The 27750-nt window shown below is 34.9% G+C and overlaps 7 protein-coding genes across 11 annotated transcripts; 2 read left to right on the forward strand and 5 right to left on the reverse strand.

The window, feature by feature from the left end:
- Positions 1-45: 45 nt before the first annotated feature.
- On the reverse strand, positions 46-2527 carry LOC109596936 (uncharacterized). The gene is made up of 5 exons (XM_049961111.1): positions 2455-2527; positions 1707-2097; positions 1510-1646; positions 1008-1289; positions 46-332 (listed from the first exon to the last, which is right to left on the reverse strand). The coding sequence occupies exons 1-5, from the start codon at positions 2525-2527 to the stop codon at positions 46-48; spliced, it is 1170 nt and encodes a 389-aa protein (XP_049817068.1).
- Positions 2456-7914, reverse strand: LOC109596979 (histone-arginine methyltransferase CARMER). Its single transcript, XM_049961445.1, has 3 exons — positions 5829-7914; positions 2924-3186; positions 2456-2529 (listed from the first exon to the last, which is right to left on the reverse strand). Exons 1-2 carry the CDS (start codon positions 7524-7526, stop codon positions 3025-3027), a joined length of 1860 nt encoding a protein of 619 aa, XP_049817402.1. The 5' UTR covers positions 7527-7914; the 3' UTR covers positions 2456-2529; positions 2924-3024.
- A 210-nt stretch (positions 7915-8124) lies between these two features.
- On the reverse strand, positions 8125-11345 carry LOC109596916 (adult enhancer factor 1). 2 transcript variants are annotated; one of them, XM_049961193.1, is made up of 3 exons: positions 11087-11345; positions 10368-10749; positions 8125-10303 (listed from the first exon to the last, which is right to left on the reverse strand). In XM_049961193.1, the coding sequence occupies exons 2-3, from the start codon at positions 10716-10718 to the stop codon at positions 9482-9484; spliced, it is 1173 nt and encodes a 390-aa protein (XP_049817150.1). In that variant the 5' UTR covers positions 10719-10749; positions 11087-11345; the 3' UTR covers positions 8125-9481. The 2 variants fall into 2 exon arrangements, with proteins under 2 accessions (XP_049817150.1, XP_049817151.1); XM_049961194.1 differs by lacking the exon at positions 11087-11345 and having other exon boundaries at positions 10368-10811.
- Positions 11346-11906: 561 nt separating this feature from the next.
- LOC109596942 (protein singed wings 2) lies at positions 11907-15024 on the forward strand. Its single transcript, XM_049961192.1, has 9 exons — positions 11907-12022; positions 12100-12163; positions 12460-12730; positions 12815-12968; positions 13050-13183; positions 13250-13585; positions 13649-13855; positions 13908-14248; positions 14930-15024. Exons 2-8 carry the CDS (start codon positions 12147-12149, stop codon positions 14091-14093), a joined length of 1305 nt encoding a protein of 434 aa, XP_049817149.1. The 5' UTR covers positions 11907-12022; positions 12100-12146; the 3' UTR covers positions 14094-14248; positions 14930-15024.
- A 640-nt stretch (positions 15025-15664) lies between these two features.
- LOC109596957 (SET and MYND domain-containing protein 4-like) lies at positions 15665-19131 on the reverse strand. Its single transcript, XM_020012562.2, has 6 exons — positions 18899-19131; positions 18343-18832; positions 18082-18286; positions 17249-18022; positions 15941-16156; positions 15665-15887 (listed from the first exon to the last, which is right to left on the reverse strand). Exons 1-6 carry the CDS (start codon positions 19091-19093, stop codon positions 15770-15772), a joined length of 1998 nt encoding a protein of 665 aa, XP_019868121.2. The 5' UTR covers positions 19094-19131; the 3' UTR covers positions 15665-15769.
- Positions 19132-19902: 771 nt separating this feature from the next.
- LOC109596961 (uncharacterized) lies at positions 19903-20522 on the reverse strand. The gene is made up of 2 exons (XM_049961198.1): positions 20352-20522; positions 19903-20298 (listed from the first exon to the last, which is right to left on the reverse strand). Exons 1-2 carry the CDS (start codon positions 20363-20365, stop codon positions 19980-19982), a joined length of 333 nt encoding a protein of 110 aa, XP_049817155.1. The 5' UTR covers positions 20366-20522; the 3' UTR covers positions 19903-19979.
- Positions 20523-20673: 151 nt separating this feature from the next.
- LOC109596956 (uridine 5'-monophosphate synthase) lies at positions 20674-27074 on the forward strand. Of its 4 annotated transcripts, XM_049961195.1 has the most exons (7): positions 20674-20775; positions 20827-21010; positions 21551-22043; positions 22113-23784; positions 23931-24245; positions 24297-25337; positions 25396-27074. In XM_049961195.1, the coding sequence occupies exons 2-4, from the start codon at positions 20861-20863 to the stop codon at positions 22889-22891; spliced, it is 1422 nt and encodes a 473-aa protein (XP_049817152.1). In that variant the 5' UTR covers positions 20674-20775; positions 20827-20860; the 3' UTR covers positions 22892-23784; positions 23931-24245; positions 24297-25337; positions 25396-27074. The 4 variants fall into 4 exon arrangements, with proteins under 4 accessions (XP_049817152.1, XP_019868123.2, XP_019868119.1 ...); XM_020012564.2 differs by lacking the exons at positions 20674-20775; positions 24297-25337 and having other exon boundaries at positions 20782-21010; XM_020012560.2 differs by lacking the exons at positions 20674-20775; positions 20827-21010; positions 21551-22043 and having other exon boundaries at positions 22891-23784; positions 25385-27074.
- Positions 27075-27750: the final 676 nt, after the last annotated feature.

Genomic DNA, 27750 nt, shown 5'->3' on the forward strand with positions numbered 1-27750 from the left:
AATAATACTAAGTTATTTTCATTTTCACAATATTATATAAGTATATCAATTACACTTTTCTTCAAATTCGTGAATAACGTGCTGAATTTTTTTGACGGCCTCATCAATATCTTCACTAGTGATTTCCCAATAGGTAACGAATCTAACACAGTTAGAGTCTCTTGAGCTGCATTTTATGACAACATTTGAATCTTCTCCTTCTGCAATTCGAGTTAATCTCGTTTGAAAATCTTTCGCAACGATATTCACGGAATCCAATTTCATAATAACAATGTTGGTTTGAACTCCAGACAAATCTGCTTTGAAAATCTTCGAATTCGTGTCAACAATTCCTAAAAGTAAACATGACTAATATTTTTACATTTCTATAACCTAAATAAATCAATTTAATTTTTTATTACGAAATTATACACGTTTATGTTTATAAAATCTCTAGATAAAGAAATAATAACAATGACTGCGTTATTTATTTAGATTTCTCTTTTGGGTCTTAAACAAGATACATTGATAAAAAGGTCAAACTTTCTTCAGGTTGTTTCACGTTTCTCAATTAAAATAATTAACTTGTCCAACTTGTTGATTGATACAGGGTTATCTCCATTTTTGCTCACTGTTGCCATTTCAATTACAACACAAGATAAATAAGTAATAATTTTGTAATACATTACCAAATCTGGAGAAAAGTTACAGAATAAGTAAAAATCAAGCAGTATAAATTAGTTTATTTACAAAAATAAAAGCATACACAAACACTCAAACCAGCTGAGAGTTACATACATATAAAAAGCTCAAAAGAAGATACAGATAAGTAATTAAGTAATAAGTATAATTTTGTAATACTTTACCAAATCTGGAAAACATTAAAAATCAAGCAGTATAAACTAGTTTATTTATAAAAATAAACGCGCATGCAATCTCTCAAACGTTACGAGCGTGAAAAGATGCAGTATTACATATAAAAAAGCTTGAAACAACAAATAAACAAATCACAGACTATGCTTAAATACGAAATTGATTATCATATTCCTTGATCACCAACGTGATCTTTTCAATGGCCATTTTGACGTCTTCTTCGGTGATTTCCCAATAGAAAACGAAACGTACGCACGTGGGGCTCAAAGATGTGCACCTAACACTAGCCTTAACACTGTCGGTCTTTAATACAGTTTGTAAGCGACGTTGCAACTCGCGAATCTCCACTTTACTGCGGTCCACGTACATGAGTAGGATGTTGGTTTGGACGTGCGCTAAGTCGACTTTAAAGATGGAAGATTTGGTCGCATGGATTGCTACAAAGTTCGTTTTTATATTCTAATATATTGGAAAATAATTTTTGCCCAATGCCAATGTTAAATTTCGATTATTTCTTTCATATATGGAGATTATTTGAAGTAAGTTGCATGCTTAAATAATGAAATCACGACGAGTAGCATAAATGGAGTAACAGCCAACAATCAATAAGATTCATGCAAAAGCGGTTCATGCAATAATTTTTAGATATTTTTATACCTTTGGCGATTCGATAAGCATGTTCATGATCGATTTGCAATCTATCAATCATTTTATCCAGAGCTACTAAGCCTGCAGCAGCTATAATGCCAGCTTGTCGCCAGCCTCCCCCAAGCACTTTCCTTGTCCTTCTGGCCCTAAAACGAACGAATGAAAATAATCAACCGCGAAAAAAGAAAAATAAAAAACAAACGAACTTTGCTATAAATTGCCGCGTTCCCGCCAAGATGGAGCCAATCGGAGCGCCCAGTCCTTTACTTAAACAGAAACAAACGCTATCGACATCCCTGACCACACGCTTGGGCGATACTTTCAAATAAACAGCCGCGTTCATCAACCTGGCTCCGTCCATGTGGACTTTCAAGCCGTATTCGTTTGCGATATTACCAACTTTTTCCAGCCATTCGAGAGGCAGAACTTTCCCACCGCACATGTTATGGGTGTTTTCGACGATCACAAGTGCGGGAATCGGTTCATGGCAATCCGGATTTTTGCGAATTTTATCCCTCAGTTCGTCTAAACTGAACGTTCCGTCTTCGTTGTTCTTTAGAAGAGACTGCTGAACTCCCGCAATTTGTGAGGGACCGGCTAGAAAAAGAAAATAACTAAAAATTAAAATATGATTTAAAGAAAATAATTGTGTAATTCTACACAAGAACGAAATCATTAAGGAAATTTTCAGGGCAAAGAAATCGAAAAATGTAAGAATGAATGAATATTCATAAATCGATAAGAATATACGACACGATAAATAGATTGAGGCAGTGGACGTTTATGTTAATAAACCGATAAGTTGAATAGCAAAACGACTTTTTATAGTTCATTTCGTTGCATATTTAAAATTAATTGTATAGCAGAAGTGAATGTTAATAACACGGTGAAACGATAGTAATAATAATAATAATAATAATAATAATAATATATAATAAAGTGCGGTACGTTTACCTTGTTCAAAGCGGAACGTGTGACTGTTATCTCCGCATAAGACTTCGCAGCCTCTTTGATTGCAGTGTACCATTACTAAAAACACAAAAAAATACATTGATAATAATAATAATAATAATAATATTTTGACCATCAGCACACAATGGAGTTGGAAATGGAAAATTCCAATAATGATTTTTTATCTTGTTCCCACGTTTAAAATGAAATTGTAGATAGCAGAGGTCATTAATTTTTTTTTAATTTGCATAATCAGATCTAATACAAATTGTAACATGACATTTGTAAAATTTCTATGAACAGGAACTCTAAGCTAAATGCTAATTAAAAAACTGGTTTAACAAAAATTTGTTTGTAATTAAATCTCCTAAAATATCTCGAGTTTAATTAACATTCAATTTATGAATTATAATTGACAATTTCAATAGTGTCGTTCTTTTATTCAGTATAATAAATATTGTGAATTACTTACTCGAGATTAAATTGGCCATGGTTCCACTAGCAACGAAAACAGCATCTTCCTTTCCCAATAGTTCTGCAGCGCGTCTCTCCAATTCAGCAACCGTAGGGTCTTCACCGAAAACGTCGTCTCCAACCACCGCTGAAAACATTGCTTCCCTCATCTCCTGAGTGGGCTTGCTGTTGGTGTCGCTCCTCATGTCTATGACACGCACGTCTTTGCCGTTTTGGTCCAGAGGTATTTTCTCGTACATGTTTCAATGAAAACGAACCGAACTGTTTGAAAACAGAAAATGAAGTAGATTGTTACAAAGTATGGATTTAAGTGAGAGCAGAGTGGATTGTTGCCGGCTTATCAACCGTTTTCCCACCACAAATATTTGAACAGTGGCTATTTTTTCCGTCCTTGTAGAACACACGTATGATTCAGTTGGACCAATGGGATTGTGGTTTACCTCTTTTGATTTGATTGAGGATGTGAACGCACGTGGAGCGGCGAAGGGTTAAGACAATTGCTTCACTGACGCACGCAAACAATTCATTAAGCCGTTGCCCGACAGATATTACATGATGTAATGTAGTATGTAATATATATATATATATATATATATATATATATATATATATATATATATATAAGGTGGATATAGGTATTTTGGAATTTTCGAGGAGGTGTGGCAACATTGTAATATTAAAAATGTTCAAAATTTTTTGACAAAATTTAAACGTCTTATAATGTTTTAAATACAAAATAAACTGTTTAATTGGTTAGTTTGTTTACTTTCGAATGTTTTTATTAAATAGTATTAATCTTAATCTTTTTTCATAAAAAGGCTGATCCAAAAATGAATGAATTAAATTGAAACAAAGAAAATATTTTCGAGGTGTGACAACCGCGCCCGAATAAATAGCCTCTTGTTAATTTTATTACATAACCAATTCCAAAATTAAATAAGATCCATTTCACACTATAAAATACATTTCTAAATTTTCAACGAGTAGTGTGAGTAGCATTTTATGTAAATACGATTTTTATTAATAAGTTTTGTTGATTGACGTTTTCTTATTGGGTAAAAAGTTGCGCAACTTGCTGAAGAAATTTATTATTACAAAACGTCTGTTTTGGTTAAGTTGTTGTTGCCAACGACAAAACAAAAATATAAACATATCAATGATTGCAATTAATTATTCTGGTTATTATTTAAAGGAAGAATACCACACATCAAGTAATTACTAGTATTCAAAGAAAAGGAACATTAATTAATGTGGCTTGCCGTGAATAGATAAAATAAAAGGAACGAAAGTTAAATGTTAATTTTTACGAACCGTTGATTTTAAAGTTTAATGATTTAAAATTGATTTAATGTTAATGATTCAATCAGGAAAGAAAAAATATTCACACAGACATGACGTAAATTATTAAGTGTGTTTCATAGTAACAGGGAAAAGACATGTAAGAATGAACGCTTGCTTGATTAAATCATAATAATAAACGAAACATTTTTGGGTTTTAATAAATAAAAAAACAGTTGTCTCATTCCTTACACGGTACTAGTTTATTTAGCCATAAGACTTTCCTCTACAAGTTTGTTTTTTATCGGATAAAAATCACAAAAATATATTACAAAAAAAACACGCAAATCAAAATGGCCTTTTATCAACTATTGTCATTCGTCGATCGATTGATTCGGTTCAACACGAAAATCAAATAAAATGTGATGTAAACACTAAAGAGGCGCATCGACTTGTAACACACATAATAAATCTAAAACAATACGCATACAAAATAATACAAAGGTACAAATCGATCAATCAATAAAACGATCGATCTGTACATTAAGCGCATCTGAGTCATGTTTTTTTTTCATTATTTATATATTTCGTTACAATCTACGTTTTAAGTTTAGCGTTTAGCTCCTAAATTACATTACTGAGATCTAAACGAAATAATAACGGCCAAAAGAAAAAAAGGTGAAAATTGCGCGAAATTTGATTTGTTTAGGCCCTGCAAAATTAATTGGTTGGTTATAGGAACTTGAAGTTTTCGCGCAATTTTCCGTTCTTTAAGTTTAAGTTAGTGTTCTTTGGTTGGTGTTTTTTCCTACGATTTTAAATAGATTTCCGAATTGTTTGGAATGTTTTGTGCAGACTGTGAGATAGTTTACACCGAATCTATTTGAAATCGAAAAAAAAAACCAAATGTACAAATCGAGTTTGTATCAACACATACATGTATATAAAATGAATAATGCGTTTCACTAATTATTAGCTAAGAATAATAATAGTAATAATAAATAATGACAAAACGAAAATCATCACGGCGAAGTGGGAAAAGGAGGGAGAGTAAAATTATTGTAGGTCTATTAATAATTAAGACCAGATCGACATTCACAGCCTTTTTCTTTGTCGCTACTACTGATAAACGTGATTCCGTTAATTTTGTTAACATTTCGGTGGATCAGTTCGCCGTGATGGTTTTTCAAATGGAAACTTAATTTAGTTTAGTTGCAAAAATCAATCACCCTCTGAAAATCAAAACAACAACAATACATATGGTATGGTATTGCTTTTGTGAGCGAAAGTGATGAGAAAAGGAGAATAATCGAGTAAGTCGCACCGAAATAAAACATGTAAGGAGAAATATGGAAGAATATTTGTTGATCGGTAGATCAGTATTATTATGCACCCTAACGATAAACGTGATGAGTATTTCATATAGTAGTAGCGGTTCAGAATTGAGATTGAGAAATCAGAGGGCGACAACTGGTCACATGTACACACACCGTTACCGCCACCGTAATCGTTCATTGTCTATAAGCAGCGGGAGCGGCGTTCGCTACCGCCGCCGCCGCCGCCGTCGACTTGACATAATCGCCGATCATCAGATTGGCGCTCAAAGGATAACTTTGCATCACTACCTGTTGTTGCTGTGGCGACGTGAACAGGGAGGGCGAAATAGCGCCACCAATTAGCTGGGCCGTGTGCGTCGACGTCGGACTGGCTGCCACTCGGCCTCTTCCGGTGCTCGGTATGCAACCCGGATGGATGTTAGGCGACTGGTTCGAATCGGCCATGTGGTTCGTGTCGACCAATGCGATCAAGTTGTTGGCGGCCATCAGGTTGTTATTGATGAGGGTTTGGGTTGTGTCCATGGCGACGTCCGCGATTCCGTTCACGGCCATTGTTACGTTGCGAGTGTCCATCGTGGCCCAGTAGTTTTCACTTGGTGATATGTTGCTGACGCCGGGCGGTGGTTGGACCGGTGCACCGGTGTACCGGAAGTACGGATTCTTCAGGTCTATTGTGTTTTTGGAACAGTGCGTGGTACCGTTCACCATTAGTTCGATGGTCACGTCGTAGCTTTGCCGTTTGTTGGCAACCAACAACACACGTCCGGTCAACACTTGCCCTTGTTTAACTAAGAGAGGGTGTTCGAGCAAACATCGGACCTGGTACCAATGTGTGAGAGGTTCGGTAGGCGCGGTGCTCAGCCAGATCGTCTGATTGCTGCCGGCGAATGCGACGTCGAACCAAAAGGCCAAACCGTGGCATGTACCCGATTCGATAATGTGGAACTCCAGCGGCACGTCGATGGTGTGCAAGTCGGTCTCGTCCGCCGTCAGGAAATCAACCACGTGCCGTATAGACTTGGACATGCATATTCTTATGTCGAACGTGTCGACGATGGGCTGTCGGAAGTACTCCTTAACCGCGCAGTTGTGTAACGCGGCCAGATTGACACCGTGGAAACAAGTCTGGAACCAAAAGTTCGCTTTACTGTATTGCTCCATGTAGAGAGCGTCATCGGTGAACGGTGCTATATGTAAGTCGCCGCGGGAAGGATACATTTTGCCGCCAACTTTTAAATAACGTTTTGCGTTCAAATACGATTCTAACATCCTCTCGTTGTATAACATGTAGCCCATCGGCTCCGAGATGATCACGTCGACTTTTTCGGGGATGTCGATCTCTTCTATTTTGCCGGCAATCACTTTTATCGAGTCGTGCAAATTGTTGGCGTCGACCAGTTTCTGAGCGTAGTGGGCCATGGTGGAAGCTTCGACGGCATAAATGCGTTTCGCGCCCGCCTGCGCCGCAAAAAACGACAAGATTCCTGATCCCGCTCCCACATCCAACACTGTCTTATCCTTGAAATCGGTTAAGTTGCCCAGAATTGCCCTCTGATAAGTGTAAGTCCGGACAAAGTCCTGCAACATGTTCTGTTGCTGGGACAAATAACCGTAGAATTGAAAGTATTGAGTAGCTGATGAGTCTTCGGTGCGTACGGAAAATAGAGAAGCGTCTCGGCCCGATTTAACTTTCGTAACAGCCACGGTAAAGTTTCTAGCGTCGTCTTTCGTTCCGAATTTCATTAAAATAGTCTCGTTATCGATTGTGAAGAGGTAAGATTTCGACCCAACTTTGCAGCATTCGGTGCTCGAATCGACGGGCAGTTCCATCAGAAGATCCTCGCCCTCAAACAACTTACAACTGATGCCCTGAGGATCGTAGTCCGTTCTCAGTTTCACCTTTCTGTTGTATTTCGGCACTGTTCTGTTCTCCTCAGTCAAGTTGTAGACCTCTACGTCCCAGATTTGAGTTTGGGGCGCCATCATTGATCACAAGTTGCCGGAAAATCCGAAAGATCCGAAAAATCCAGAAACTGCCACAAACAAATGAAACTCGGTCTTTAGAAAAGCACACTAGATTTAATGCCGTCCTTGTTGTTGTTGTTGTTGTTGTTGCAACATTTAAAGCACGTTTTTACGGTGACCTGTCAAAGATGCATCACGCACTGCCCGCAGAAATAAAGCGCCGCTTTTACATCGAATCGTCCACTAAAATTCACATCGAATCCGGCGAAATAATTATTTTTTGCCAGAAAACATCAAGCACGCTGCGAGTCTGTACGGAACTGAACAGGTTTTATAAATTTTTATTAAAACTCTCGGGTTTGTTGCTTGAAATAAAATGAGGCAGTCGCGAAACGAAAATGGTTCTTTGTTATTGTCGATGAAGCAGGGTTACCAACTTTCCTTGTCACAGAAAGCCACAGAAAACCCTGTCAATGGCCTATTAGTCAGTAATTTTTTTCCATGGAAAAATTACTAAATTGGCCACAATGAAATATTGAATAAATTATAAATCTTGAAATGAATTTAAAAAATGAATAAATAGTTACTAACTAAAATTAAGAAAAACAACATCTTAATCAAATGTATTTAAATTTATTCTTCATATAAGGTTTTTATATAAATTGATAAGTCGGAAAGCAATTAAATACATGAGAAGCAATCACTACAAGCCTTTTTAAAAAAATCACACACTTCCACTTTTATTTGTTGAAACAAAAAAATTTACAATTTACAACTCATAATAATAATAATAATAATAATGGATAATAATGGATATGTAATTGAAATAATAAACACGGCGGAAGTTCCAAAAAACTCAAGTCTACAAAGGGCGTATATGACGAATACATACATGTTTTTGTACTCTTTCGTTATTGTTATTCGAACACAAATGAAACAACCAATACATATGTTTTAGTATTGCTATAAGCTTTCGCATTCACCCAATAAATCACGTTTTCCGTTTAAAAATCTGCCATAAAAAATAGTCCATCTCTAGGAAAGACAACTGATTATTCACTATTACTAATTTTGCAAACATACGATTTTATATCAAAAACATTCGTACAAAATATCAGAGAGCCTCTTTGAGGCTACACACAAATCACAATATGCCTAATAGTGCGTTGTTTAATTTACTTTTATTATTGTTTTAGTTGTATAAAATTAAGATTTCGCTTCGCTATATAAAATCTAAATAAAATAGATCGATATAATTTGAAGCTAGGAAGTTTCAATTAAACATTGCTACAAATAAAATATGTGTGGGATTAGTGAAACTTAAGTCTATTACAAAAGAAAGGTGTTGCTAAAATAGAAAATAGTTTTGTACTATTCATTTAAAGCAAAAACTTTGTACCTTGTAAATAACGAAACACAGAGCAAAGTTTCAGTTTGTTGCCGTTGTAACCTTATCACAATGGAAAAAAGTAAATATGAGGTAGTCCATTTCACAATTCTTTACTCTTACAATGACTAAACTAATTGTAAGTATAGTCGATGACTAGAGGACTAATCGTTTAATAATAATAATAATAATAATAATAATAATAATAATACTTTGTGACCTAAACTAATACCCAACAATTTGAATAAAACAGTAATTTCATTCTGTGGCCAAAAATATTCGCACGCTTTTCTATCTCTACATAACACATACGTATCACCTTAATGTACTTTTTCAAAGTTTCAACCTAAACTAGAATTTTCACAGCCTAATAATTTTGACAAATCACTTTTAATTAGAAATGAAATCTACTCTCTTCTGTATGTGATTCCCTAATTTTTGGGAAATTGTTGGGTATTAAATACTGTTGCTTTTAGGAAATTCGTGATGTCTTTAGTTAGTTTTAGTTCAAGATAAAATTAAATTTTATCTAAAAAAAGTTTAAATATTAAAACACATCACGAACGTTATCATTTCCCAATCTCAATGGTTAAGACATGAGGGAGCCCGCCAAATGAACAGTCTGCCCCTGTTGACTCAATTCCGCCTTCACCCTTCTTGCGATGTGACTCCTGGTGTGTTTCCTTAAATGATCTTTCCTATAAAATCCCTTCCCACATTCGGTACACACGTGCCTCTTCTCGCCGGAGTGAATCACGAAATGGAGAGTGAGCTGCTCTTTGCGTTTAAAAGCTTTCAGACAAACAGTGCAAACGTAAGGACGTTCGGGATTGTGGGATTGTTTGTGTCTCGTAAGATGGTCCTTGCGTTTGAGACCGGCACCGCAAATGTCGCAGACGAAACGACGTTCTAATGTGTGTCCTACAAGATGTTGTTCCAGAAGTTCCTTTTCAGGATAAGCCATGTGGCACTCGGGACAACAGTAAAGTGTCGAACCGTCCAGAGCGGTTGTTAGACGAATTTCTCCAGGTTTTGGTCGCGGTTTCTTCTCTTTTTCTGGCTTCTTTTTCTTTTTTTTCTTCGTTTGACTTGGGACTTGTAATTGTGATACGTTCACTGTTGACAAACTTGAATTACCGTGTAACAAGTTCAAGTTACTTTCATTTTGAGATTGATTTATGATCAGTTGGTTTTGTTGTTGCGTTTCTTTTTTAATAGTTTCAGCGGAATACTTCAAAAAATGATGGAGACTTAGCGGTAAAGTTGAAGCAGGAAGGTGAGATAAATAATCTGCAACCGTTGAGGGGGTTGTTAATGATTGCCAGGTTGTCATTGGCTGTTGTTGTAATTGTTGTTGTTGCTGCTGCTGTTGTTGTTGTGTTGATTCTTGTTGTTGTGACTGTACTTTTGTCTGAAACAATCATAAATATATATTATGAGCTAATTCAGATGTATTTTCATAGAAAATGACTCACCTTTTCAGTATTGTGTTGTTTGTCCTGCTGCAACATTACGGAGCACAATTCCTGAGCCAGATCCTGCTCATAAACACTCGCCCGTTTCTCTTGTCTCACTGCCGATGAGTTCCCATAAACTGTCTGATTCATTTGATAGTTTCCCGTGGGATATTTGGCGGTGGAAGCGGCGAGTATTTGTTGCTGGGTTGCTGGATGATGTTGAGTGAAGGAGGGCACGCCGTTTGCGGTGTAGCGATTGTTCGACGGTTCGGTAGGACATAGAGAGGTGGCATCTTGGAATTTAGCGGCAAACTGATGGATAGTCGGGATGGCGGTTGAAAAGTGGCCGCTGAACGGCGGAAAGTTCATTCTGACGAAAATTACTTCTCTCCTATATTGTCTAAAATAAAAAAAATAAAATATTATTTTTATCCTAATATTTAAATTACGTTTAAATAATAAAATTTTTAAGTAAATACAATATTCAAAATAATAAATAAAAATGTGTTGAGTGCAAAATGAGTGATTAAGCATCCATCCTGCAAAAAGGAAGCTTTTCCATAATTCATAGACGACAACCTCCAACCTCCAACCAAAATCGTTACTCCGACAATCACTGATTCACATTTCACAATTCCCGTATGGGAAGAATCTCATTGCACGGCACATACAAGAACATCAATATCAAAATCAAAGAAACAGGACAAGAAAAGTGTCGGTTTCCGAAAGAAACTCACCATAGTTTTCCAGTTTTTGGAAGCGTCGCGGCGTGGACGTCAGACTCGTCGTTGTTGCGCCATTTTTGCGCGTGCGACTTTCGACTGTCTATTTGCGCAAATCGGCTTCGAAACGCGGCGGGAGAATTCGCAAAAAACAAATTTAAAGGGGTGAGAACCTGTTCCTGTGAGCTTTGTTCCTTTGGGGCGCCAAGGGGTCGACGAATGCTGTGCAGAATCAGGGGTGTGGTCATTCGTAAACGTGGATAAGAGGGTGACCCTAAACATTTCCAGCATCATTTTTTTTTTGTATCTACAAAATATAATATATACAAATAATAATAATCATTTAAATTTCAATATTCTCTTCCTCACACTGACCATTCTGCGAAAACGTAAAAATTACAGTCGGACGAGGCAATTATGTATATTAATACATATGCAGGTTAAAACATTACTTTTAATCAAACTGAATCGAACCGGCCCTGACCAACATTCCGATCATTATATTTATTTTCTAAAGAGGCAGTTCGTCTCACCGATCGCGAAATATTGGTAGATCACTGACTGGAAATTAGATCTCAAGATCGCAATCTTCTTAAACCATCGCATGACTCATTTGAACGAATTGAACCATGTCAAGGTGAAAGTGTTACCTATAATTATCGAGACATATAACTGAATAAACTAATCGAAATAAAATGCACCCCCCGATGAGGAATTCTGTGAGCACGCGTCGGACAATAGTGTGGAGGTGGTTTTTGCGAAATTCGCGACGACAAGTAGTTTCGCGAAACGCACCGAATACGCCACATTACAGCGCGAAAACATTTTCAAACTGATCATCAAATAAATAAATAAATATATTGCCGTCATCGGCACATGATTCTTAATCCGATGGCAAACTGTTAGCTGCTGTTAGCTTACACATTTTATCAGCGACACAGTGATAATGAAGTACGTGATTTCAATTAACACTCACGTATTACAAGTACAACGCACACTTTAATATTTAATTGGACACTGCTTTTCAGTACATTGATGGATACCATTTATTCCTAAATAAAAAAATTCGCAGGAAATGTTTCTGTTTTATTGGTGAGTACGAAATTTAATGAAATATTGTTATTTGTGTAATCATTCGTAATCAAATATTTACATAATTTTCATTTGGTACGTTTTATTCCATCAATGCTTCTAATGCAACAGAAGTTCTTAAACTAAACTTTCGCACCTTTATATTAATGAACGAATTAAAAGGCTTTGTTCTTTGTTGTTACCAGTTTAAGGTGTACGAGTTTTTTGTGCGTATACATAATTAAAATAGTGACCCACTTAAATGAAGTATTTTAATCGTATAACAGTAGAAATTGAAATTATCGTTTAATTTTTAGGATACTTTTTATTCACATAATACTGAATTGTACGGGAAAACCTCCAAAAAACATTTGTTCGTATAAAGAAGACCATTTGCTTTGTAAAAAACATCTGCCAGATATTCAATATCCGAGTAAAGCGTCAATTTTGGAGCTGCACGATGTACGTTGGCAGCATCTCAGTTTGGAGGAACTGATTCGAAAATTTCCCAACGTTAGTAGTGTTACGATAAACGGGGGAAGTATTCAAAGTCTGGAACCACCAATGAACAGCAACAATAAAATTCAAGTGAGTACATATTTCCAAGATATACGCATTTATTTATTGGTATTATTAGTTATTAGTATTATTCGGTACATTTATTTGTTTTAGATTTTAAAATTGAAACATTTGAAAATTGAATCGATTCAACCAGATTTGTTTGTGAATTTGAAAAATCTGACCACACTGAATCTTGAAGGGAACAACATCAAAGAGTTGAATGAAAATATTACGTTTGAAGGGATTTCAAATTTATATTTATCTGGCAAGTAGTAACATAATTGTCCACATGATTATGGTAAATAAATCTAAAATTTTCACTACATACAAAGATTTCTGTTTCCAGATAACAAGTGGAATTGCAGCAGCAATTTAGCGTGGGCAATAAACTACGAGACGATAATAAAAGATGCGAATAAAATTCGATGTCATATTGGGTATACGGGAAAACCATTAGTTCCGATCGCACATTTCCTGAGAGTGAGTGAGAAGTGTTTGCTTATCACAGGCATCAATCGAATTTCTTATTCTCTAACTGTTGTGCAGGGTATATCATCGGATTGTCCGGAATCGTGTGTCTGTTCGATGTCTCAGGTGTTACAGAAACTGAACTCGACTCGTTTGGAACCGATGATTTTGGTTAACTGTTCCGGTCGCGGTTTGCGGCAGTTGCCGTCGAAAATTCCCCCAGAAACAATGATGATCCATTTGGAAAACAACGACATATCGAATGTGGAACCGTTGAAATCGAACAAATTGTATAGATCCGTTGTCGATATTTTCCTAGACAACAATTCCATAACCGGCATCGAAGAGTTAGAGGGTACCTATTGGTTTCACAACTTTCGAGTTCTCTCGTTAAGCGGAAACAAACTGACGGAGGTTGTAGACAAACAAATAATTGTATTATATGTAATACTTGTATGCATGATCTTTCGTTTACAGTTACCGCCGTACGCATTGGATAACGCAATGGAATGCAATAAAAATGCGTTGGCCATTCAACTAAGTTTGGGTGGAAATCCTTGGAGATGCGACTGCGTGTTTACACCTGAATTTCAGGAACTACTTGTGAAATACGCCACTAACATTAAGGATGTTAAAGACATTAAATGTTCCTATGTGGAAGGCGACGAGAATTCTTTATTACCGGTGAGAGAAGTGAGTGTCATACATGAATAATTATTAAAAATTTATTTTTTAGATCATCGATTTATCGAGAAGTTCAGTCTGTCGATATCCGAGTGAATATTCGGTTCAAGAAGCTTTAGATCTATTAAATGCCGTTTTGGCGAGTTTAATAGTTTTTGTTGTAGGAAAATTGGCATATGATTATTATCATTTTAAAAAAACCGGAAGACTGCCCTGGATTGTAACAAAAATTCCGTAGTTCTATTTAAATAAAATGAATAAATCATTAAATAATAATAAGCAATTATTTTATTACAATTTAACAAATTCGGATATTATTCAGAATGAGTAACAAACGAGTTATTCATACAGAAATAAATATTTCATAAAACGAGGACGCGACGCGTCTTCAAGGTTTGTACCTACATGAGCACATAATTATGATCGCATTTATGTAATCTCTGCCACGGCGACCATTAACGACGGATTTACCTGTTTCTGTGGTCAGAAAAAATTTAATACGGTCGCCCACAGAATTAATTCATTCCATTATTTAACTGTGTTCGTGTAAACATGACAAAGTCACTTCTCGCTTGTTTCGCCATCTTCGCTGTGTTGGTCGATTCTGCGACTTGTGCCAGTGTTCGTTTGAGGGACAAATTAGACGATGTTTTCCTGGTCAACAATTCGGTAATTACTAATTCGTCGGAGAGTGTGAAAAATGAAACTTTCCATCTGGCCAAAAACGGAACCGACGAAAGTTTTAAAAATTTCAGTTTGATAATCATTCCAGACATGATATTTCCAAACAATGATTTCCAATTCACAAACAATACCACATCTAAATCATCAACAGCATCTACAACGACAATAATAACGTCAACAACTGCAAAATCGACTACTCACAATGAGACTACTCCAGATTTATCGAATCGACAAACGTTCGATTCTCCTATTAAACATCATTGTCCAGATGGTTATGGACGGGACGTCGCCAATGAATGTGTCCAAGAGTTTCAATGTATGTTCCCTGTTGCAACCTCATATTAATGTGTGTGTATATATATATATATATATTTTTTTTTTTTGTTACAGGAATAACATACCCGAATTTCACGAACAAACATTTATTTATGTAATTTAATTTATGATTGTATGCTTAAAATATAAATTATTTTTATACAAAGTGATACGTGCTTTTTACCTATGTAGAAGAACCCGCTACACAAAAAGTATCTTGCATTTGAATTAGATAAGCAAACTGTCATCCGAAATTATTTATATTCTATTAAACTATCTACTCTAGAAATACATTATTAATTAGCCATTACTTTTATGTTAATTCCAATTTTTTTGAAATATACGTATATTACCATTGTTAGAATACATAAATTTATGCAAACTTTCAACGAATTCCATTTATTGTTTTGTGTAAACAATCGTATGTATGTAATAGTTTTTATACGTTTTCAATTTGTTTTACATTTCTCTAAAGATTTCCATCTGCGTATATAATAAATCATTTCAAATCAGAATTTGATTGGCTTTTTATTTTTTTACTACCTTCTAAGAGAGTAAAACAACTTCTTTATCGATACATTAATTTAATTTTCTTTTCGCTACATATCGACATAATAAATTTATTGTAAAAGTGGTGATAAATTTTCACAACGTTATTACAGCCACGAAAATATCTAGTTTGTCATAGGTATTTTTAAATCATCTATTTTTAAGTGTGTAATATACATTCAATATCAAAATACAATTAATTAATTTCAAATTAGAATTTATTTATTCTAAGAAAAGGAGAATATAAAAGAATAAAACAACTTCTTAATTGATAAATTAATTTAATTTTCTTGCACCGAAAATTAATTCAATCGCTACGTTCTAAATAAATAATATTAAATCAATTGTTAATGCATAATCAGTATTTTAATTAGAATTCTTTTTTTTTTTAACTAATGTTTCAGAAGTATTTCCAAAGTCCGCCATAAAAGTTCTCAATGCTTCTTGGGCTAAATGTGTTTCTTTGTGTGGAGGCAAAGACACCCTAAAACAATCAATTAGTTATTATTATTTTTAAAAGATAGTTTATTTCTGTACTTATGAAAAACATCTATCGCAGGACATAAAATCTCGATTCCTCGCCTAGGATTCAACTCGTATAAAGCTTTGAAACCTAATTCATACTGCTCCAAACACCATTTTAATTTATCCATGTGATCACCCAAATAGACGTTCTTTTCACATTTCGGACATTTTAGTTTTACATTTGTCAACGGTAATGTAAAATAACCCGGACACTTCTTGCTTGTACATCTACAAATATCTAAATTTATCTATTTATCTATATATCTATATATATATATGCTTCGTAGTGGAAATCTATCACTGCCTCTGTCGTGCATGATGTCTCTCAAAATTCAGTAGGGTCAAAGACTCCAATCGGTATACAACCAAACTTATATGGAATCACCTAGTAAGTACGAGAAACTGTGTTTCATTGAAAAAAAAGTATTTTTAAAATAAAAAGCTGTTTATCCAAACCAATTTTACTACAAAACTATAGATAAAATCATTAAAACAAATAGTATGTAGAGCAAATAAGAAAAATGTGAATTTTTCAGAAAATAAATTTTACGGTGGGGATATTTTGACCAGCTCTAATTCTTTTTTAACATTATTTCATAAGTGCTCAATGGAATTAAGATCTGGCGAACAAGCAGGCCACTCTAATTCGGTCACACCTTCTACTTCCAAACAATTTTTGGCAACTCTGCTGGTATGTGAAGGAGAATTATCCTGCACAAATAGGAAAGAATCCCCGAAAGCACCTCTCCAGAGACTTACTACAATCCACATACCTTTGACCGGTTAGTGATTGTCTAATGGAAATCAAAGGAGTCTTTTCACCAATCATAATGTTACCCCAAAACAATACACTTTCTTCTTTATATTTGGGAACCGATCGAGCAGCACGGAACCTAGCTTATCACCCTCTTCAATTGTCTAATTTTCATGCTTAAAACAGCAACTTAAGCGGCCAACTCTATTTTGCATTATTGGTTGTGGAACACTGACTTCTGCTAGTCGCCTTTGAAGCTCGGGAGGGGGTGTTGTGGGATTTCTTTTTGTTATCTGGGCTAAAAATCGGTCGTGACCTTTTGTGATTGCTCTTCCACGACTACTCCACATAAGGCATTTTGCGAAAATAAGTAAGTTCACTTCACTAATACTATACATGGGAACAGTGAAACTGACACTGCAAGAACACCTCTTACCACGCATTTACATTTTTTTATAAAAATAATTTTTTTCCATGAAAAACAATTCTTTCTTGTGCATACTGTGGCCATTCCATATAAGTATAGGAAAATAAGGATATGTGTGGATATAATGATTTTCAATTACCTGATCCTTAGACTGACGTCAGCTAGTCCATTGTCAAGCCCCGGCCAATTTTTTACGCAAGCCTCGCACTGACAATTAAACCAGTATCTCGAGCTCAACGACCTCTGTCTGTCTTGTAAGATTCGTCTCGTAAAAATCGGTCCGTAATTTTCAGCGACCACACTTCGAACAGAAATCGGACGCAAAGCTCTAATCACGATCTTTTTTCCCACAAAATACCTCGCCACCGCTGGATAACAATCGTGATTGAAAAGCGACACAGTGGGATAAATCGCCACCCCAATATATGAGATTTTTGAATGTTCTAGCCGATTGTTCGCCGTATGCCTCGTTTCATAGATTTCGTGAGCATTAAACTGCAACATTTGCAAATGGAATAAAAGCAATTCCCCAACTTGCAACTCCTCTTCACTAGGCTTGTCAGCCTGAGACTCTTCAGCATGACCGAAGTAATTGCTTTTTTGCAAACATCTCAGTAAAAAGGCAGCCATTAACGTTCTTTGTAGGAAATCGGCAGGCAGACGTACAGAAGAATTCGTACATAAGTTATAAACCCATTCCGATTGTCTGTTGTTGTAAATACGCTTACATTTTTCCGGTGTGATTTGCGTAATCATTCGGAGAGCCGCGTGCGCTAAAACACTCATACCAGAACCGATCATCAAATCGAGAAATTTACATTCATATTGATGATAAGCAGCTGCGGCTTCTCTACATTTCGTGGTACAAAATGCAATGCTGCTACAATTCGTACAACCAACGGGAGCTATAAATCTACAAAAAACAACACTCTTGGATTCTTTTCTATTTACTTATCAGGATGGTGCACCAACCGTTCGAAACAGTGGTGACAGTGAGTTCCAAACATTTCGGGTAGTAAGCAAGCAACGTAAGGCTCTTCAACTACAAGAGTGTCACCAGTTTTGACCTGCTCAGATGCCACTACAAATCGGCCCAAATTAGCTGTTTTTTTCACAGCAATCTTCCTAGAAGCATCTTTGTAAAGTGGGTGACGTCCGCCGACAACGTTTGGAACTTCTACCTTAAAAAATATCTCTAAATACCAGCAATATACGAAAGATGATAATACTTACCACGACGATCTTCTCGTTGCTTAAGTTTATACGTCCTACGTTTGTCTGCCTCTAAAATCGCCAACTTTTCTTTTTTATTGAATAGTTTCTCGGCCAATTTGAAAGCGACATCGGAACGTTTTAGGTCGTTTAGTGCCTTGTAACAAATCCCGGATCTCCAGAAAGCCTCCACTTGGTACATCAAAGGCAGACCTTCTTTCAGGGCTAACTGCAAATCGTTCAGTCCCAAATCGTAGTACCCCATTTGCATTAAAACTTTTGCTCTTCCCAACAAACCCAAAGACAACGTATGTCCGTCGTCTATGTGAGGCGAATGTCCGATGGGCGGCGATCTAAGCACACTTTGCGAATAGAGGTTCAGGGCCTTAGGTAAATCACCCTTCGCTAATTGCTCTTCAGCATCGAGACGACGACTTGCAGATGTCTCTGCTGACTTCGGTCTGTAAATTTCTTGAACGTTTGATAACACTTTAGCCACCACATCTTTTGTCTGCCCAAAGTTTCGTTTTGTTTTTTAATTATACATACATACACCATTATCTGATAATATACATACCTCATTTGCCTCATAAATAATTCGGATTCTTTCCTTATCGTTCTGCAATTTGCCGAACACATTTTTAACCCACTTTTCGCCGGCTTTTTCCAAAACATGATCCGCAAAACTAAAAAAGAAACCTTTTGCGTTCGTTTGCAAAGTCTTTTCGCTACATATTGACATAAATGTTTTGTCGTAAAACTGATGATACATTTTCACAACTTAATTACAGCTCAACACTGAAACTATTCGTTACTTACGCGGTACCGAAAATATCTAGTTTGTCGTAGGTATTTTTAGATCATCTAATTTTAAACATGCACTTACATTATTTCAATATCAATATATAATTGATTAATTTAATATATTTTGCCGCTTTTTAGGAATTAGGGGTATCATTATAATTCTACATGTAAATTAATTTAATTTGGACATATTGTCTTCCAGGACGAATAAAAAATAAGAAATTGAAATTGACTTTTGTTGGATGACTAAGTGACAATAAAATCTGAAATTTTTTTGGTGACCTAAAATCCTCAATTTAATTAAATTGAACTTAGTTAATGTTTTGAAGACTTGAACTGAGTCATCCATTAGTATTTCCAAGCATCTTGATTTTTAAGAACTGTTTATGTCTTGTTAAGCTTATGTTGCATTGATTACTTACTCGTATATTAAACTATTCCTGAAATTGATGATTTAGGTCAGTTGACTTGCTTGTTAGTATTGCTCATGCAACTGTTTCTCTGCTTCTTTCACTCATGTTTACCTTTAAAATTGTCATACTGCCTGTGTGCTCTCCATGAACTGAATTGCCTCTATAATAAAAAGCAATACTTAGAATGTGAAAGTATTTTTATTACAAAAAATCACAAAACTTGTTAGCCTTAATACTAAATGTACTAGTTTGTAATAAATAAATACTCTTGAGAATATTTACAATAGGTATTATAATAAAAAAAGTCTTAAAAACTAAACTTAAAAGTAATTGTAATAATACACAGACGCAAAAAACTCGCACAAACAACAAACCTCTTTTATTCAATAATCCAACAATGTAATTAAATGCAGTAAAATTCAGTATAATGACAAACAAAATTCAGTTTCCACCCCTTTGCAATCGTTCCACATACATTTCGAACAGCAACTTGTTTATATTGAAATAGTGTGGATTCTCATTTTCAGTCATTTCAGGGTTGTATTGTGGAGCATTCCAATCCAAGCTTTGGACTGAAGCTGGAGGACTTTCTGGAAGTTGATTTATGTTATTTTGTACCCATTCAGTGTTGATGTTGTTCATGTTTGTCATCTGTCGATTTTCCATAAGCAACGTGCGATTGTTGATATGCAGATTGTTGATTCGCTTCGACAACGGCATGAACTCCACTTCATCTTCTTGCTGGTTTCTACCCCGTTTCCTTTAAACAAAAACATCAACTGTTCCATTGATTTTTTTGAAATATTATATTACCTGTCTTGTGGCATGATTGTGCCCGTTTTTTAATAATAACTTAACAGATCATTCCTCGAAAATTTATACGATTCACTATAGTGTTCTCAGATAATTTAACAACGGAAGTAGTCACGTCAAACTGTAAACATGCAGCTGTCATTCTGCTTTATGAGACACCTGGTTTCGCCATTTTGTATATTTCAACTACTTTATTTGTTAGTTACAGTAATTGATTTTATAGGAATGAATAAAAATTTATAAAAAAGTAAAATAATGCAATTAATGATAGCTTTGATTGTCACTCATATAAATAAATAATTATTTAAGTTTACATTCAAGCTAAACATCTAAGCTGAATTAGAAATCATGATTAATTGAAAGTAAGAAATTTGGCAACAACGCAACGAGCAGCACGTTGTATCAAGAAGCATGCTGGAAGGAAGTATTACTTCCGAAGTAATGATAAGTTTAACCTCACAAATTTTTGTTAAAGAACGAAGAGTATAAATCAACAAACATTTTATAAAATGGCTTTGGAAGTTTCTAAATTGCGAAATTTTGCTGTGGAGTTATATAAAATAAACGCAGTGAAATTTGGAGAGTACAAAACGAAAGTTGGGCTGATGACTCCCGTTTATTGCGATTTAAGGGTCATTATAAGTTATCCTAAATTGATGGTATGTTAATTTTTGTTTATTAAATCTGTAGATCTGTGGATGTTTCATTGAGATTAATTGAATAAGCATATAATTAAGTGGCAACAGAGGTAAATTTTCGAAGTACTTTTCTTCAAGTTCATCTTGTTTAACAATTAGTCAAGATTTTGTATAAAAGTAAATGTACATGTAATGTAAAATAACAACAATGTATAATTTGTTATGCAGTATAATAATTTTAAATTAGCAAATTAAATTTTAATTTAAACTGTGGTATAAGTGATAAGATTTTTACATTTATTAAATGTTAATTTCATAAAAAAAACTTTATTTCTTCTTTCCATGTAATGGCTTTTAGTGAAAATTGTCATTATATATGCAAATTCCTAGACTAAAATATTTGTTTTACTCCCATGTTTGTAATTGTAGGTCAACATAATCATATATATCTTATTATTTTTAATGTGAAATTATCATTTATTTATTGTTTAAAAATTATATTATTCATAAAGGTTTAAATACTTATGTTACATCACTTATAGATTATTCTATTTGTTTCAGGCTACATTAGCAGATTTATTAATTGAAAAATTGCCAGAGAAAATTGACGTAATATGCGGAGTTCCTTATACCGCACTACCAATTGCAACGTCGATTTCCTTAAAGACGGCGACTCCAATGGTCATGCGACGCAAAGAAGCGAAAGACTATGGTACCAAAAAACTGATAGAAGGAGTCTTTGAAACAGGAAACGAATGCTTAATTATCGAAGACGTTGTAACGTCGGGAAGCAGTATCCTGGAAACGGTGAAAGATTTAACCAATGCCGGATTGAAATGCACAAACTCGATCGTTCTCTTGGATCGAGAGCAAGGTGGACGGACTATCTTGGAGAACAACGGTATCAAAATGCATTCCTTATTGACCTTAACTGAATTGATTGGATTCTTGAAGGAGGCCAATTGCATTGGGGATGATATGGTTCTCAAAGTGAAGGAATATTTGAGACAGACGCAAGTTGATGCTACAACAATTAAGAAACCTCTCCTTGAAAGTAAGTTGTTATGTTTATGTTTATGTTATTTATTTTCTCTTCTATTTTTGATGAACTTGTTCTATGTAGATAGACTAAAGATGTCATTTGAGTCGAGAATCCCACTGGCGAAAAATCCCGTAGCTGCCAATCTGTTGAGGATAATGTCCTCAAAACAAACAACTTTATGCTTGGCAGCAGATTTGACGGACGCAACAGCCCTATTAAACTTGGCAGAAGAAACTGGACCATACATTTGTGCTTTGAAAACTCACATTGACATAATAAATGATTTTAATGAAAGTTTGATTGGCCCTTTGCGAGATATTGCAAGGAGACATAACTTTTTACTATTTGAAGACAGAAAATACGCTGACATCGGTAAAACTGTACAGTTACAGTACAGTGAAGGAATTTATAAAACTTCGAGTTGGGCAGATTTAATAACGGTCCATTCGATTGCGGGCACACCAGTTTTGGATGCTATACGGTCGGCATCGGGTTTAGAAAGTCGAGGAGTTTTTCTTGTTGCTCAGTTGAGCAGTTCTGGGAATCTCATTGATGCTGATTACACTAAAAATACTATAAAGTTAGCTGAAGAAAATCAAGATTTGGTTGTTGGTTTAGTATGTCAAATGCCATTAGTTTTGAACCATCCAGGATTGATGCAGTTGACGCCGGGCGTAAAAATAAACAAGACAGGGGATGGTTTGGGCCAGATATATGACGGGCCGGAATCTGTAGTTTTAGAAAAGGGTGCGGATGTAGCGGTTGTCGGAAGGGGCATTACGGAGGCGGCTGACAAGGCAAAGACAGCAAAGACGTACAAGGAGTTATTATGGAAGGCGTACGAAAATAGGATACTGTAATAATTTGCGTCACCATTCCACATATTAAGTTTATATTCTTTTATGTATTAACAAAACTTTCCAATAATATTGTGAAAAATAATATAAATTTATATTGTTATTAGATCACACAAACCTTAAAATATATTATTCTGTTTATCAAAGTAATTTTTTTAATTAAATAGTACATATAAATTGGAACGCTATGTGTAAGATAGTCTTAAAATTTTAATACAAATGAATTAACGATATAAACGTTGGTAAAATTTGACTGCATTGAACTAAAAATGTGACATTTGTCAAACATTGCGTCCTAAATTTGTCAGTTGGCCGAAGTCAGTCACACGAGTATAAAAAAGAACAACACGAAAGGAAAATTTACGTCGAACTATGTCACTCCAAAACACTCAATAATAATGATCGATAAAAAGAAATTACTGAAACTCAGACTTGAATGGCGGATACAAAAATGAAAACCCACAAATACCAACGGTATTTGCACTCGAAGGTGCGCAAACCAAGAGAAGAGTCCTCACGTACTTACCTAAAAGCTGTCGAATATGCAAAATACACTGATCAAAGAGAAGAATCGAAAGAGACCGGTGATCACCCGATGTCCATATTAAAAAGCATTTTTTCCAGTGAAATTTTTCATAATCGAATAAGCGAAGAGTCGTACAGTTTTAAGAGAGATCCAGACGAAGCGATTCGTGATATCGATACAAAAAATCTCTTTGATTATGACACTGCCATTCACAAACTGCAAAGTTACAAGGTCAGCACGAGTGAAGAAAGGGCAGAAAAATTCGAGAAACAAGAACCAAAAACTGTGACTATAGATTCGGATGCACCCTTCGATTGTTCCGACACAAGTCATTTTCATATCAACATCGAATACGGGGATAAGGATAACGGTAAGTTGAACTTGATATATATATATGTATATATATATATATATATATATATATATATATATATATATATATGTATATATATATATATATATATATATATATATATATATATATATATATTTCATTCATTTGTTTCTCACAATTAGCTAAAGATGTAAAGAGACACAGACATATTTTGGTGAACAAGGACGGAAGTTCGCCGATGAAATTCAAAATCATAATGAAGTCTGAAAGTGACGCATGCCCTTGTGAAATCGGCACTGTCAAGAACAATGTCCAAACACAATACGAAACAAATTCGCTATCTAACGATTCTACTGTTTCGAAAAACGTCGATACTAAAATACAGACCGACGACCATTCCAAGAGAGAGGAATATAAGAGAAAAGTATGTACAAAGGACACCTGCACCTCCGACTCGAAGGTCCCCTGTTGTTGCAAATCAAAAAAAAATCACGAAGGTGAGTTTCGATTTATAAAGTCGTAGTGATGATTTCGCGGTGGGTTTTCAGGAAAAATCTACAAAACCAACAGAAAAACATCACCCTGTGCTCCGTCCATCCGACCGACCAGAAAATCAAGATCTCCTATGACTGCACATACTTCTGATGAAGAGCATGTCGAGGAAGAGGACAAAGACAAAAAAACTTCGAAAGAACAACAAACGCTACTTACATGTGTCGACAGTTTTCTATGTAATTTGATAGGTGGTAAAAAAAAAGTTGACCCTATGGAAAAAAAGAGCAGTTCATCTTTATCGTCGTACTGCGCGAAAATTTTGGAAAAGGCCACCGAGAAATCACAAAAGAAATCACTTAATCCTCCGAAAATGACCTCGACATCAACAGAAATGGACTCTGGTCACATTTGGAAGTGCTTCAGCAGATGGATGAAAAAAGAATCGCCCAGATGTGAACAGAAGGAGAATACAGATTCTGTCGATGTGATTTACCATAATCCTAAAAATAAGAAAGTCGGAATCGTGCCCCTTTGCAAAGGCGATAAGGAAAAAGACAAAGACTTGGCTTTGATAGTGAGAATTAGCAAAACAGACTTGTCCGAAGCGTTGAGTCATCTATGCGATGTCAAAAATAGCAAGTTGACTGATGCCGAAGTAGACGGCTTAAAACAGTATATTAAAAGGCGTAAGTCATTTGAAAATTGGCTTAAATTAAAAGATATCGACGAGGCTGAGAACAAAGGAGACGCTGCGGAAAAAAGAAAGGAGAAAGGTCACGAGTCCAATTATTGTGCAAGACACGGCAGAAAATGTCGCAGTTGTAAAAGATACCAACAACGTTATCAGAGTCTGAATTATAGTTTCGGAGAAGAAGAACAAAGGGATAAAAAGAGTAGACGGAAAAGGGAGAAATCAAGGAGTAAGGGAATTGGAGTTGGAGCGGATATTCCCTGCAGGTGTGATTGTCACGACAATAAAACGGCGGGGGGACAAAATTTATTTAAACGCACCACGAATGTTTTCAAAAGTTTTGTTTACAGATACAATTTAGGTGGTGGCGGTGATTGTAAATGTTGTTCGAATAAATGAGGATGTATAATTAATTTTTTGTCTCTTTTTTCGATAATTTTGGTAATTTAGAATTTTTACAGATTTGTCCCATGTTTCGGAGAAGTGGAACAATGAACCTTTTTCCTTAAGAAGAGTAAATTCAGTTGTTTTCAAATTCGATTCAATTGCTAAATTCTCGAAAAATTCAAGTTCTTATGATTTTGGACGAAGTCGAAGAGGAAATCAATATGAAAAACATGTTTATGTTTAGTTCAGTTCAGAATCGAAATTTTAATTAGAAATAATCAGAAGATTGTCGATTGGAAATTGAATAGCTTGCAAGATTCTACTTAAAACGAGGGAAATACCTTACTTTATAATAATAATAATAAAAACATATTGATTTGGATTCTTTGAAAGACATTTTGATCCCACAGCAACGGACTGTCGAAGAAAAAATGAAGAATGTTTGAAATTTGACCAAAAAAACAAGTAATTACATGTACGATTAAAAGAAACTTGAAAAAATTTGAAAAATATTAATGTTAAGATAAAAATAAAATAGACAATCAAATCAGTACGTTTTAAAACCTTCCACTGAAACATTTCGGTACTAAAATGGCAATTAAACAATTGGAATCAAAGAATGTTTTTCTGAAAATGACATTATCAGTACAGCTAAAAATTGTGGCCGCGAAAGTAAAGAAGGAATCGATTCTCTAAACGAATTCAACGATTTGAATAAAAGCAGTATACCTCATGACTTAGTCATATTTAAAATATTTAAAATATGTTACTCAGAAAAGTCAAAGAAGAAACGGGGAGAAAATGAAAGATCGTCGTTTACAAAATTTAGTAGGTACAAATACTTAATCTCCAGTGATACAAGAAAATAAAATAACAGAAAAAACTAAGGAAAAAATAAAGAAAGAAAATATAAAATTGAAAAAACATTTGAAGATATTGAAAGGTTGAAAATAAAAAATAAAGCACCTGAGAAGAGTGAAATAGAGGAAACACAGCAGAAAAGCAACAGTAAAAATAACAATTTGTTAGAAAAAATAATTGAAGACGTATAAGAAATTGAAGAGAAAAATAAATTACAAAAATTTTTTTGAAAATTACGAATTAAATGAAAATAATAGTAAAACTCTATTCATTTGAATGCAATAAAAGTGAAAGAAAAAATATCACAAATGACCCAAAACCTTGAAACAGTATAATGACAAGATGATTAAAGTAAAAATAAAAAAGTAAAGAATGAAAGCATTCTTAATTTATAAGTCGAGATCAACAACAAATAAAACACAATACAAAAGAAAATATTTGTAAACTAAAAAAATTTAAACCAATTTGCGATTGTACTGAATATTGTGCTCAACATCAGATTCAGATTTTAACAGAAATAAATCTTTAATCATTCCAAAACTTTGTGACATTCAAGGAAAAACATGTAAAGAAAAAAATTTTGAGTGTTTTATGGAAAACGATGCAAAATTTTCGAAAAAAGAAATAAATTCTGGTTGAAAAACAAAAGAAGGTAAAAGAAAAAAGGACCGCCAATTTCGTAATTACCACAATCGACATCGTACAGTAACAATTTGTATCCGTTGGATTTAATTATAAAGGGAATATTGAATCGAAGCATTTGTGTGGTGCGGAAAATCGCGTTTCGTTACATAGATCGAAAACATTCATTTTTCCAAACTTTAAACTCGTGTAATCCAAATTTGTTATAGTCTTTAAAGTTCGTTAATAAAATCATTTACATCAATTTGAATTGTGTTGTTTGACTTAGGTTGGTAGTGAAATGGATGTTCGTGCGAGTTGCGCACCCTTATTGATTCAATATTTTGTTGTGGGAATCTCGAAAAATGTAGGGAAAACAATAGATAAAAATAAGAAACAGTTACACATATTTAATTGTTGCAATCAATCGGGATGATTCCGCACGATGCAGAGACGAGTTTCAAGAAGAATCGATTCTGTATTGGAAAGAAACAATGGGCGCAAATCCTTAGCGTTGTTTATTTGGTAATTAAATAAAAAGAAATGGAATCGAAGAACATTTAATTTGATCGTTTCAATTTCAGATAATAGTGGGCTTGGTGACTGCGATCGGAATGTTGGTGATGCGTCATAACGCGATGGTTTTGAAGGTGATCACCACCGATTTCGAACAGGAACGTGCCAAGCATGCTGTAACTGATGTTCTATCACAAAACGAACTCAAATTGGAGGTTTCCAAAGAACATGTTCTCAGTAAGTTCTCAACAAACAAACAAATTTTAGTCATAAAGGGATTTGTTGATTGATTTTAGAAAACCAGGAGATTTGGACTGGTTACATCTGGGTGTTGTACGTGCAATGTATCTCGTCGGTATTGTTCTGTTATGGTTTGACTACAAAATCCACAATATTGATTTTACAATGGGTGTTTTGCACCGGATTTGTTT

Source organism: Aethina tumida, chromosome 1 (genome assembly GCF_024364675.1).
Source record: "Aethina tumida isolate Nest 87 chromosome 1, icAetTumi1.1, whole genome shotgun sequence".
NCBI classification, from domain to species: Eukaryota; Metazoa; Arthropoda; class Insecta; order Coleoptera; family Nitidulidae; genus Aethina; species Aethina tumida.

Excerpts from the sequence above, each read along its gene's own strand:
- LOC109596936 (XM_049961111.1), bottom strand. The coding sequence starts at position 2,527 with ATGGTACACTGCAATCAAAGAGGCTGCGAAGTCTTATGCGGAGATAAC. Across the intron at positions 2,098-2,454 it reads CACGTTCCGCTTTGAACAAG|CCGGTCCCTCACAAATTGCG; the intron begins GTAAACGTACCG and ends TTCTTTTTCTAG. Across the intron at positions 1,290-1,509 it reads TGCTTATCGAATCGCCAAAG|CAATCCATGCGACCAAATCT; the intron begins GTATAAAAATAT and ends CGAACTTTGTAG.
- LOC109596979 (XM_049961445.1), bottom strand. The coding sequence starts at position 7,526 with ATGATGGCGCCCCAAACTCAAATCTGGGACGTAGAGGTCTACAACTTG. Across the intron at positions 3,187-5,828 it reads CGTCGCCACAGCAACAACAG|TTCGGTTCGTTTTCATTGAA; the intron begins GTAGTGATGCAA and ends GTTTTCAAACAG.
- LOC109596916 (XM_049961193.1), bottom strand. The coding sequence starts at position 10,718 with ATGAACTTTCCGCCGTTCAGCGGCCACTTTTCAACCGCCATCCCGACT. Across the intron at positions 10,304-10,367 it reads AACAACACAATACTGAAAAG|ACAAAAGTACAGTCACAACA; the intron begins GTGAGTCATTTT and ends TGATTGTTTCAG.
- LOC109596942 (XM_049961192.1), top strand. Across the intron at positions 13,184-13,249 it reads CGATCGCACATTTCCTGAGA|GGTATATCATCGGATTGTCC; the intron begins GTGAGTGAGAAG and ends ACTGTTGTGCAG. Across the intron at positions 13,586-13,648 it reads GCGGAAACAAACTGACGGAG|TTACCGCCGTACGCATTGGA; the intron begins GTTGTAGACAAA and ends TTTCGTTTACAG.
- LOC109596957 (XM_020012562.2), bottom strand. The coding sequence starts at position 19,093 with ATGTATCATCAGTTTTACGACAAAACATTTATGTCAATATGTAGCGAA. Across the intron at positions 18,287-18,342 it reads GCAACGAGAAGATCGTCGTG|AAGTTCCAAACGTTGTCGGC; the intron begins GTAAGTATTATC and ends TTTTTAAGGTAG. Across the intron at positions 15,888-15,940 it reads GCGATAGATGTTTTTCATAA|GGTGTCTTTGCCTCCACACA; the intron begins GTACAGAAATAA and ends TGATTGTTTTAG.
- LOC109596956 (XM_020012560.2), top strand. The coding sequence starts at position 23,325 with ATGGCGGATACAAAAATGAAAACCCACAAATACCAACGGTATTTGCAC. Across the intron at positions 23,785-23,930 it reads ATACGGGGATAAGGATAACG|CTAAAGATGTAAAGAGACAC; the intron begins GTAAGTTGAACT and ends TCTCACAATTAG. Across the intron at positions 24,246-24,296 it reads ATCAAAAAAAAATCACGAAG|GAAAAATCTACAAAACCAAC; the intron begins GTGAGTTTCGAT and ends GTGGGTTTTCAG.